The 12,401-nt window shown below is 38.6% G+C and overlaps 1 protein-coding gene across 1 annotated transcript in view; it reads left to right on the top strand.

Annotated features, from left to right (window-relative positions):
* Positions 1 to 12,401, top strand: part of DNAH3 (dynein axonemal heavy chain 3) — a 611,780-nt gene that overhangs the window by 120,677 nt on the left and 478,702 nt on the right. Inside the window, exons 10-11 of the mRNA XM_053694256.1 lie at positions 8,193 to 8,372; positions 9,833 to 9,969. Of these exons, the coding sequence (XP_053550231.1) occupies positions 8,193 to 8,372; positions 9,833 to 9,969 (317 nt within the window). The remainder of the gene's footprint in view (positions 1 to 8,192; positions 8,373 to 9,832; positions 9,970 to 12,401) is intronic.

Below are 12,401 nucleotides of genomic sequence, written 5' to 3'. Positions count from 1 at the left end.
AAGGTGGATTATCAGTTTTGCATCAACAATCATGATACGAAAATCATTGTTTGCAATATTAACTAAGTTGAATCAGTACTAAACCTCCTTAAGCGAATACAAGAGGACAGGCTACCCCAGTCTGCACATGTGCAAACAGAGTTTGTACTATATCTGAATATTAGTTTGTGATTGGTTTGCAGGGGTTCTTTTGTTCTGAGGGACAGGGAAATAAGTGAAAAGAATAAACATTAAACAATATACTCATTTGACAAAATAAAGCTGCAATTTTCATTGCAAAAATTGTCTTATATGTGAAGGGTTATAATCATGCAGTTTACCATTTGTGTTGACTGTCCCTTTAACTACACAGCTAAAATTAATATCATTAACATGATTTCTTTCCTAAGATATGGAGAGTCCACAACGTCATTCAATTACTAGTGGAAATATCACTTCTGGTCAGCAGGAGGAGGCAAAGAGCACCACAGCAAAGCTTTTAAGTGTCACTCCCCTACCTATAATCCCCAGTCATTCTCTTTGTCTCTGTCAATGGAGGAGGGGAAGTTTGGTGTCTGAAGAAATGAATTCCTTTTTTGGGTTTTTTTCCCTGCAAGCAAGGATTTGGGTTTAGCTAAGTCCACGTCAATCTCTTCAATAGAGTAGTGGTGGCTTTTAAGCAGTTAGGAAGTTGTGAGATAGTCCTTGCTTTGTTTCCTAACACATTGCTGCCTGTCTAAGGTGTAGGGGGCCTGATTGGTTTATTATTTTAAAGACTTTTTTCATAATGTTAAGCGGCTGTAGTATTAAAAATTCTTAAAGTGACAGTGTATTTAAAAAATTGCTACAATTTGGGGAATTTTTTGTTTAGTATTATGGACATGGAAGTCTCTGTGTCCTTTGACAAATGCTTGTTATGCCTAGAGGCACAAATTGTTTTTTTTATGCAATTCTGTGCTGCATGCTTAGCTAGAACACTTCAAGTTAAAGATAAATTGTTGCTCACTGAGCCCAATGTCTCTTAGGATGATACTGTTCAGGCAATGCCACAGCTTTCTCCTCAAATGCCCCAAGACTCTATGGCGTCACATACAGTGCCCTGCAGTTCCTCTCAGCCTCCTGGAGGAGTTTATTTGCCTGCAGATATTGCTGCACAGTTATCTTCTGTGGTATCTGCGGCATTATCTGCTTTTCCTATGCTGGGAAAACACAAGAGAAAATTTAATTCAGATAGTAAGGTTCCTGTTCCACCTACTGCTACGCAGGTTGTCCTCCCTCATAAGTCAGATGAGGAGGATACACCGGTAGCCTCTGAGGGTGAAATCTCAGATTCGGACAGTATTATTCCTTCATCTGATACTGAAGAAGTAAACAATAAACACCTGTGTGTACTGTTAAAGGAGGTATTGGCTACTTTGGACGACTCCTCTGTCATTGTCAACCTTAAGAAGTCTAGTAAACTTAATAAATACTATGATGTTCCTTCCTCTTCCTCATTTTTCCTGTCCCAGACCGTGTGATTGAGATTATTTTACAGGAATGGGAGAAGCCAGGGATTCCTTTCTCCCCGTCTCCCGTCTTTAAAAAGATGTTTCCTGTTGCTGACTCCATTAAAGATTCTTGGTGCACGGTGCCTAAAGTAGAAGGGGCTATTTCTACTCTGGCTAAGAGAACTATGATCCCTATAGAGTATAGCTGCTCCTTTAAGGATCCCATGGACAAAAAGCTGGAAGCTTATTTGAAGAAGATGTATGTTCATCAAGGTCTTCAATGGCAACCTGCAGTTTGTATTGCCACAGTAGCAAGTGCGACATCTTTTTGGTGCAACACCTTGTCTGAATGAATTTAGTAGAGACTCCGTTGGAGGAGAAACAAGATAGGATTAAGGCTCTCAAACTAGCCAATTCCTTTATTTCTGATGCTAACATGCAAATTATTAGACTGGGAGCCAAGATGTCTGGCTTCACTGTCCTAGCCCGCAGGGCATTGTGGCTAAAATCTTGGTCAGCTGATGTTACATCTAAGTCCAAGCTTCTAGCGCTTCCTTACAAGGGTAAGACCTTGTTCGGACCTGGTCTGGCAGAAATAATTTCTGATATTACGGGGGGGGGAGGGTCTTTTCTTCCTGCTAGACAAGAACAGACTCAAAGGACGTCAAAGTAATTTTCGTTCCTTTCGTAGATTCAAAGGTCAAAAGTCTTCCTCTCCATCTTCCAAGCAGGAGCAGTCCAAGTCTTCTTGGAAGCCCAATCAGTCTTGGAATAAGGGGAAGCAATCAAAGAAACCATCAGCTGAGTCTAAGTCAGCATGAAGGGTCGGCCCCCGGTCCAGGATTGGATCAAGTGGAGGGCAGACTTTCCCTGTTTTGTTAAGCGTGGAGACGAGATGTCCCAGATCCTTGGGCTGTGGACATAGTATCTCAGGGTTACAAAATAGTATTCAAAACTTTCCCTCCCAGGGGTAGATTCTGCCTCTCAAGATTATCTGCAGACCAGGTAAAAAGAGAGGCATTCTTGAACTGTGTTCAGGACCTTTCCTCCCTGGGAGTGATTGTTCCAGTTCCAGTAAGGGAACAGGGTCTAGGATTCTATTTGAATATGTTCGTGGTGCCCAAAAAAAGAGGGAACTTTTCAACCCATTTTAGACCTAAAGTGCCTCAACAAGTTTTTCAGGGTACCGTCCTTCAAAATAGAAACCATTTGTTCCATTATTCCTTTGGTCCAAGAGGGTCACTTCATGACGACCATAGACCTGAAGGACGCGTATCTTCATGTTCCCATCCACAGGGATCATCACAAATTCCTGAGATTCGCCCGCCTTTCTAGACAAACACTTTCAGTTTGTGGCTCTTCCGTTTGGCCTTGCCACAGCTCCCAGAATTTTCTCAAAGGTTCTGGGGGCTCTCTTGGCAGTGATCAGGTCTCAGGGAATTGCAGTGGCGCCATTCCTGGATGACATATTTTTTCAGGCGCCATCTTTTCAACAAGCAAACTCTCATACAGAGATCTTGTTGTCTTTTCTATGTTCCCATGGTTGGAAAGTGAATCTGCAAAAGAGTTCCCTTGTTCCAGCTATAAGGGTGGTTTTCTTAGGGACCATAATAGATTCCCAATCTTTTTGCCTCTCTCTACAGTCTACTGTTCGGCCATCAGTGGCTCAATGTATGGAGGTAATTGGTCTGATAGTCGCTTCCATGGACTTCATGCCCTTTGCTCGATTTTATTTGAGAGCTCTTCAATTATGCATACTCAGACAATGGAACGGAGACCATTCGGATCTGTCTCAGAGGATAGATCTAGACCAGTCAACAAGAGACTCTCTCCCGTGGTGACTTTCTCAGGACCATCTATCTCAGGGCACATGCTTCTGGAGACCTTCCTGGGTGATTGTGACCACGGACACCAGCCTGCTAGGCTGGGGATCAGTCTGGGACTCGTTAAAGGTGCAGGGACTATAGACTCGGGAGGAGTCTGCTCTCCCCATAAACATCTTGAAATTGAGAGCAATTTACAATGCTCTGATGCCTTGGCCTCAATTGTCCTTATCCGGTTTATCAGGTTTCAGTCAGACAACATCAACTCAGAGGCTTACATCAACCAGCAGGGAGGAACTCAGAGTTCCTTAGCCATGAAGGAGGTGGCACAGATTATTCAGTGGGCGGAAGCTCACAATTGTTGTCTATCTGCCATCCACATTCCTGGAGTGGACAACTGGGAAGCAGATTTCCTGAGCAGACAGACATTTCATCCCGGTGAGTGGGCTCTCCATCCAGTGGTGTTCTCAAGGTTAACCCTCAAATGGGGGGTGCCAGAGTTGGATCTGATAGTGTCTCGGCAGAACGCCAAGCTTTCAAGGTCGATATCCTAGGCTGCTCTGATAGATGCTCTGGTGGTTCCTTGGGATTTCGGTGTAGCATACCTGTTTCCTCCATTTGCGCTCCTTCCACGAGTTTTTGCTCGTATCAAACAGGAGAGAGTATTGGTAATTCTAATAGCTCCTGCATGGCCTTGCAGGATCTGGTATGCAGACCTAGTAAAGATGTAATCTCGGCCATCTTGGAGGTTGCCTCTGAGGAAGGACCTTCTAACTCAGGGTCCATTCCTCCATCCAAATCTCGTTTCTCTGAAGCTGACTACTTGGAGATTGAACGCTTAGTTCTGTCTAAGCGTGGATTTTCTGAGTCGGTCATTGAGACCATGATCCAGGCTCGCAAGTCTGTTACTCGAAGAAAAAAAAAGGTATGGCGTAAATACCTTTATTGTTGTGAATCTAAGTGCTACTCTTGGAGTAGGGTTAGGATTCCTAGAATTTTGTCTTTTCTCCAGGAAGGTCTGGAGAAAGAGTTGTCAGTCAGTTCTCTGAAAGGTCAGATTTCTGCATTATATATTTTGTTACACAAGCGTCTGACAGATCTGCCAGATCTGCCAGATGTTCAATCTTTTTGTCAGAATCAAGCCTGTGTTTAAACCTGTTGCTCCTCCATGGAGCCTTAATCTTGTTCTTAAAGTGATGGTAAATTTTTACTACTTGAGCATCAAATTTTTATTCTGCAGGTATTGATCACACAATTCGCCCATATATGTTATAAATTACGATGTTCTTATGTATAACAAATTTATATTTTACTCACAGAGTCGAAACGCTCATTGCTCCTCCCCATGCATTACTTCCTGGTATTATCTTCATCCCGGCGAGAGCGCTGAAACACCCCTCTCCACGTCACAGCACTGGCATGTCAACCTTTGTTCCTCTCTCTGCGCATGCGTTAGAGAACTGTACGCAATACATTGTATGTAGGGCATGCGCAGAAGTCTAGAAGGGCGTATTTTGTTAGGGGTGTGTCGACGAGTGGCCTGGTATATCATTGGTTGTCTAAAAAAACGTGACCTGACTAAAATAATGGAGGACGATCTACGGGAGGACGATAAATATATAAAATAATTATATATATAATCATAAATATATAGATATATACTGTGAATATGTGTATATGATGAATTAAACTCACATTGTTTTGGGACTGCAATTCAGATTGTTAATTCGAGGTAGTCATAGTTTACCATCTCTTTAAAGTTTTGCAGCAGGCTCCGTTTTAGCCAATGCATTCCATAGATATTAAGTTGCTATCTTGGAAGGTTTTGTTTCTTATTGCTATCTCTTCTGCTCGGAGAGTTTTGGAACTCTCTGCTTTGCAGTGTGATTCGCCTTACCTTATCTTTCATGCGGATAGGGCGGTTCTTCGTACCAAATTGGGGTTTCTTCCTAAAGTGGTTTCGGATAGAAATTGTTGTTCCTTCTCTCTGTCCCAATCTTTCTCATAAAGAACGTCTGTTGCACAACTTGGATGTTGTGCGTGCTCTAAAATTCTACCTACAGGCGACTAAGGATTTTCGCCAGTCTTCTGCCCTGTTTGTTTCTCAGGAAAGCGTAAGGGTCAAAAGGCTACTGCTACTTCTCTTTCCCTCTAGTTGAGAAATATAATTTGTTTTTCTTATGAGACTGCTGGACAGCAGCCTCTTGAGAGAATTACAGCTCATTCCATTAGGGCTGTCTCCTCTTCTTCGGCTTTCAAAAAAATGAAGCTTTTGTGGAACAGATTTGAAAGGCTGCAACTTGGTCCTCTCTGCATACTTTTTCCAAATTTTCCAAATTTGATACTTTTACCTCTTTTGGGAGAAAGGTTTGTCAAGCTGTGGTGCCTTTTGTTTAGGTCTGACTGTCTTGTTCTCCCTCCCTGTTCATTCTGTGTCCTCTAGCTTGGGTATTGGTTCCCAGTAGTAATTGAATGACGTTGTGGACTCTCCATATCCGGAAAGAAAGAAATTTATCAGGTAAGCATACATTTTATATTTATAATGTATGATAATACATCAGTTGCAATCATTTGCCATGCCATGAAGGTCTGCAGAGAGTCACTAAAAATGCCAATGAGGTCAACTTAAAGTGTGATAATGCCAACAACACATATTCATATGTTTAGCCAATTGTAAGCAAAATCTTTTTAACGACCTTTAAATATTGTACATATAACCTTAGTGCTTTTGATCAATGGCTTTAATGCAGTAAATTAGAATTGCTTAAATGACGAAACCAATCTATGGAGCTGCAAATAATATCTGTGTGTGGCACCCTCTTGTGTATTGGAGCTTATATCTTGAATTGAGTCCCTATATGTTTATGCCTACAATATACATGTCAAAGGCCACCTTAATTTGTGTTTAACAGTTCAGTTAAAAAAAAATTAATACAGACATCAAATTGTAATTTACTGTGAACGTCTCATTTGTGCTAACTATACACTGACTGGTCAGAAGAGCTGAAACTAGATTAACTGTATTTTATTATAGAAAATGTAATACAAATTACAGGTATGATACTCGTATAGGACAACTTCATCATTGTATCGGCAGAGGCAGATGTTTAATTCATGCATTGTTCAATACTTGGTTGGTTTGAAAAAGTCTATTGTGAAAAGCAAATTAAAAAGCATGTGATAAGAGGCTGTCTGTTGTGGCCTATAAACAGGCAGAAATTTAGAGGTTTAATGTTATAAAGTATATTAATATAACCATATTGGTTGTGCAAAGCTGGGGAATGGGCAGTAAAGGTGTTATCTATCTTTATAAACAATAATAATTTTTGTATAGACTGTCCCTTTAAGGCCACTAAGCCTTTCAAAGAGGAGAAATTACCCCATATTAAACCAATCAGACCTTGTCCTGAAAGATTCTCCAGGCATAAAATACCAGGAAATTCTCCTGCAAACAACCAATTTCTAGATATACGTTTTGGGCTTTATGGGCCTATCATTGAGGTGCAGCTGTTTTTTATCCCTTGTATATTTTCGTTTAGCAGATTGCTTTGGTATAGTAACCCTAAAAGTTATAAAGGGAATCCAGAATCCTTTGTTCCTAGAGAAATACAGCTGCAATTTAAAGGGACAGTATACTGTAAAATAGTTTTTCCCTTTATGTGTTTCCAATACTTGTTTTTACAAATGATTTTGCAGAGTATAAAATGTATGAGATTTGCTTTTTAAGGTTTATTTGTATATATGAAATAGCTGATGTTGTGTTTTTGAAGCCACAATCTAATAAAATGGTTTAAACTTGTAGGTATAATCATATCTCATTACTTTATCACAATGTGTACATATATATCTTATATCTGTCCGTGAACCAAAGAACAATGGAAAATTAATATTTTTATTACCTTATCTCTTCTGTACCCCACTGGGAGTGTAATTTCTTCTGCTGGCTGTGTTTACACAGCTTGTCTATAGCTTGGACCTAAAGCCAGAAACTTTCAGATTAGGTGGTGTGGTTATTAATTAATCTAAAATATAAGTCTAATTTAGTTAACCACTAAACCAATACAAGTAAGTTGTGAAATAAACTCTATGAGAGGGTCTCCATTGTTCCCAAACAGTTTATTTGGAATCAATATATGTTAATAATAAGAGAAATATTTACAGGTATATACATATACACATCTATTTTACAGCAAAACAGTCCAATATTGAATACAGTGCAACTTTACTACAATAACCCCAATTTGTCCAATACTGCTAAAAGAATCATAGGAATATACTTAGCCACATTCTTCAAGGTGTCCACCATCAGCCATCTTTCCAGGATAAGTAAGATAAGAAAAAGAGAAAGATAGAGAATGTTCCAGTTCTTTATACCGCAATTCAATAGGGAGTGGTTTATCAAATGCCAGTCAAAGGCTATTGGGAGTGTCTTTAGTTCCGAGAGAAGGGTGTACCTGGGGGAAGGGATTTTAATAACAGCTAGGTGAATATTCCAGTGATAAAATGTCACCACAGTGGGGATTCCACAGGCTTAATCAACTATTTAAAATGCTAATATAAAGGTAAAGGAAATACACATAAACAATTGAATACACTCAAGCAGGTAAAGTGGATTATTGAGAACAAATTAAAGGGGAGAACATTTTTGAGTAAACTGTCCCTTTAATGATGAGTCTCATAAAGCCTGAAAATCACCTCCAGGGTTGGTTGTTTTCCTTGGTCAGAGAATTATTGGCTGCTGTTGTGCCTGTGATTTTAAGCACATGCTGCCTTTCAGGATAAGGTTTCTATAATGGCGGTAGCAGACCCTATATTTCTTATGTTGCTTTCTCTTTCTTGGATTTCTGTGAACTTTATTGATAATGTACAAATACAGTAAACTTTTCCCTGTGTTTATCAGGATGGAAATGATTTTGAAGAATCATATAATGAGATGCAATTCTTTACGCCTCAAATCCTTATTCTCAAGCTCAAAGTGGAAGAACCCAAAATAGTGTTTGAGCCAAGTCTGGAAGAGTGTTGGAATTTAATACTGCAATGCTTTCAAGAAATTATAAAGAGTGCGGAAGGACTTCCAAAAGTAAGTTGTAGGGAAAACTTGTTATTAACAAATTTGTGTTAACCCTTTCTCTGGTAGGCCATTTTCAAACCTCAGTGCTAAGCCACATTTGAGCTTTTCTGCCACCTATATTTAAACAGTATAGTTTACACATAGATGTATCTATTTATAGTGACATATACATAAATATATATCGGAAACTAGGCACTGCATTGTGAAGGCTGCACAAACAATGTTTTATAAGCATTTAAAACCAACCTTTTGGTGAATGAATGCTGTTTGAGAGCAGTACATGTAGATACCCTTTGGAATCCCTATTAGGTATGTTTATCTTTTCTGATTTTCTCTAGCAAATCAAAAGCAAGTTGTAAATGAGTTGCTACACTGCTTTAACCAATCACAGTGTTGGGTATGCCAGGTAAATGCTGAAGTAGTGAAAGTGCACAGCTTTATTGTTGTTAGACATTTCGGCCGAGACTACAAGTCCAAAGTGCCTTTTATCCATCAAATGATAGTCTAGGACACACTAACATCTGCATGTTCTATAGCATGGGTGCACTAAATCCCCACATAATAGAGATATGGGGGTCACACTGTAAAATTCATGTTGGAAATTGCTTGAGCACTAAACATATGCAAATAGTCTTGTGAAGTTGTGATTTCCTATTATTAAAAAATAAAAACGTTATTTCTATAGCATTTTCATATGTTTTGATATGCAAACTAGCAAGCGATAATGCGTTACTTTAGGTCTCAAAAAGCGCTACATTTAACAGAGGCATGGATTGGAATGTAACCATCCACTTGTAATATCAGATTTTGCATTTATTTTACTGCAAGACCAAGAACAAGATCACGCACATTGTGCTATTAGCTGTACTTCACTAGTAATCTAGCCATTTATGGACTAATTTAATTTTTAAAGGGACATTATGGTCAAAAAGTTACATGCTCTAATCCGCTAGACTAGAGCATGTCACTATAAGACTCTTGACCCTACAGTACTGTGTGTTTAACCCCCAGCAAAGGGGTTAAATACACAGTAGAATTGCCGCTCCGGAGCTGTGGTGCACTGCTGGTCCAGAGCAGAAATTGCCGCTGATCCAACCACAAGATGTAAAAGAATATTTAACCTCTCCGTATAAAAAAAAACAGTAGGACTGAAGAATTTAAAATATACATATGCTTTAATATAAGAAAGACTACTCAGTTAGTGAAATAATAAAACAAGCATTTACGCAGGAGTTGAAGGGGTTTGGTTAAAAACACAGAAGAAAAAACAATTCAGTATATTGATCTATATAATGAACTGGTACCATAAAATAATAGAAATTCTGAACTCACTATAGTAAACATACTTCTACTTGTAAAGATAACTGATCCCCTAGTGGGGCAAAAAGGTCATGATTGTGGATTTATAGAAAAAAAAAAACGTGATTGAAGATGGAATTTACTTTGCAAAATCTGAACTTTACCTACAGGTGGAAGTGGATCTTTTCCCTGGACTTCAGATGGAAAATCTTATTCTTGGCTCAGTGAAACAAGAAGAATCGTTGGTTTCTGATTATGTCAGTAAAACATTTGAGATTTTCAACATGAATATTATTGGTCCACAAAAGTAAGATTTACCTTTTTTTTTTCTCTCTCAAAACTTTGAGACCTGACAAGTTCAGAAATCTATCATAGGGGACTTTAAAGAAAAGGAATAATGCCTGATTAAACATTTTATATCTTTATTTGGTACTTTAGATTTATTTAAAGGGACATAAATCATGATTCAGATAAATTATAAGTTTTTAAACAACTTACAATTTAATTCTTTTATCTATTTTACTTCATTCTCATGGTAGCTTTTGTTGAAGAAGAAGCAATGCACTCCTGGGAGATAGCGGAAAACATGTGTAAGCCAATGAAAATGGGAATACAAATTCAGCCACCAATCAGCAGCTAGCTCCAATCTCCTGAGCCTATCTAGATATGCTTTTTCAACAAAGGATACCAAGAGAATGAAGCATATTTTTTATCATCTTATGTTTTTATGATTATCCCTTCTTGTGATTGTCAAAATTAAAGGGACATGAAACCAAAAAATGTTCTTTCAGGAATCAGACAATTTTTAAGGTTTTCAATTTATTTCTGTTATCAAATGTACTTTGTTTAAATTATATTTTTTGTTGAAGAGATATCTAGGTAGGTAGCTTGCACATTTCTGGGACAGTAAATGACTGGAAATACTGCTGCCACCTACTGTTCTTGCAAATGTATAACAGTCAACATAAAACTGCTGCCACATATTGCTCCAGTCAAGTATAGGCTCCTACACCTGCTTATCTGCTTTTCAACAAAGGATATAAGAGAATTTATTAACAGAAGCAAATAGAAAGTTGTTTTTTTTATCTGAGTATATTGTATTACTCTCACGTATCATTCCTCTTGTTTAGCACAATTTAAATTGTATGATGAATAGATAAAACAGAAATACTTCATAAAGTTAGCACTCTGAATATACTCAGATTTTCAGTTGACATAGAATTATAAGCTCACCATTCTAATCATAATTTAGAGAATTCCTGATAATTTAGTGAATTATAGAGACATTTTTCTTTGTACACTTTTTTGGTGGCATTAAAAATATTATTGTATTGCTGTTTTTGGAAAGTGAAGCTGAGAGAGAGAGATGGGGAAGGAGAGAGAGAGAGAAAGAGAGAGAAAGAGGAAAGAGAGGAGAAAGATAAAGAGAGAGAGAAAAGAGGAGAAAGATAAAGAGAGAGAGAGAGAGAGAGAGAGAGAGAGAGAGAGAGAGAGAGAGAGAGAGAAGAGGAGAAAGATAAAGAGAGAGAGAAAAGAGGAGAAAGATAAAGAGAGAGAGAGAGAGAGAGAGAGGGAAGAGGAGAAAGATAAAGAGAGAGAGAAAAGAGGAGAAAGATAAAGAGAGAGAGAGAGAGAGAGAAGAGGAGAAAGATAAAGAGAGAGATAGAGAGAAGAGAGGAGAAAGATAAAGAGAGAGAGAAAGAGAAAAGAGGAGAAAGATAAAGAGAGAGAAAATAGAGGTGAAAGTTAAAGAGAGAGAGAAATAGAGGAGAAAGATAAAAAGAGAGAGAGAGAAAAGAGGAGAAAGATAAAGAGAGAGAGAAAATAGAGGAGAAAGATAAAGAGAGATAGAGAAAAGAGAGGAGAAAGATGAAGAGAGAGAGAAAATAGAGGAGAAAGATAAAGAGAGAGAGAGAAAGAAAGAAAAAAAGGGAGAGAGAGAGAAAGAGAGATAAAGAAAGAAGAAAAGGGGGAGAAAGAGAGAGAGAAAGAAAGAAGAAAAGGGGGAGAAAGAGAGAGAGAGAGAAAGAAAGAAAGAAAGAAAGAAAGAAGAAAAGGGGGAGAAAGAGAGAAAGAAAGAAAGAAAGAAGAAAAGGGGGAGAAAGAGAGAGAGAGAGAGAAAGAAAGAAGAAAAGGGAGAGAAAGAGAGAGAGAGAGAAAAGAGGAGAAAGGGAAAGAAAGATGAGAGAGAGAGAAAAGGGGGAGAAAGAGAGAGAGAGAGAGGAAAGAGGAGAGAGAGAAAGAGAGAGAGAAAAGAGACAGCAGTGAACAGGAGATAATGGAGGATCTTATTGTGTGAGCACAAGTAAGGATTATAAGATTGGTATGTGCAAGAACATTATTAGAAAAGTAATCTGAGAAATGATGGATGGATGTGGTGAGAAATAAAAAGAGAGAGATGGGGAAGGAGAGAGAGAGAATGTGGAGAAAGTGAGTGAGAGAGAGAGAGAGAGAGAGAGAGAGAGAGAAAGAAAGGAGGAGAAAGAGAGTGAAAGAGGGAGAAAGATAAAGAAAGAGAGATAGAGGAGAAAGAGAGATAGGAGAGAGAGAGATAAAGATAGAAAGAAGAGGGGAGAAAGAGAGAGAGGAGAGAGAAAGAAGAGATGATAAATAGAGAAAGAGAGAGAGAAAGGAGAGAGAGAGAGATAGAGAGGAAAGGGGAGGGAGAGAGATGAGAGAGGAGAGTGAAAGATGAGAGGAGAGAGAGAGAGAGGAAAGAGGAGAGAGAGAGAGGAAAGG

Source organism: Bombina bombina, chromosome 11, assembly GCF_027579735.1.
Source record: "Bombina bombina isolate aBomBom1 chromosome 11, aBomBom1.pri, whole genome shotgun sequence".
Lineage (NCBI taxonomy): Eukaryota > Metazoa > Chordata > Amphibia > Anura > Bombinatoridae > Bombina > Bombina bombina.
This window is presented reverse-complemented; position numbering and strand designations above follow the sequence as displayed.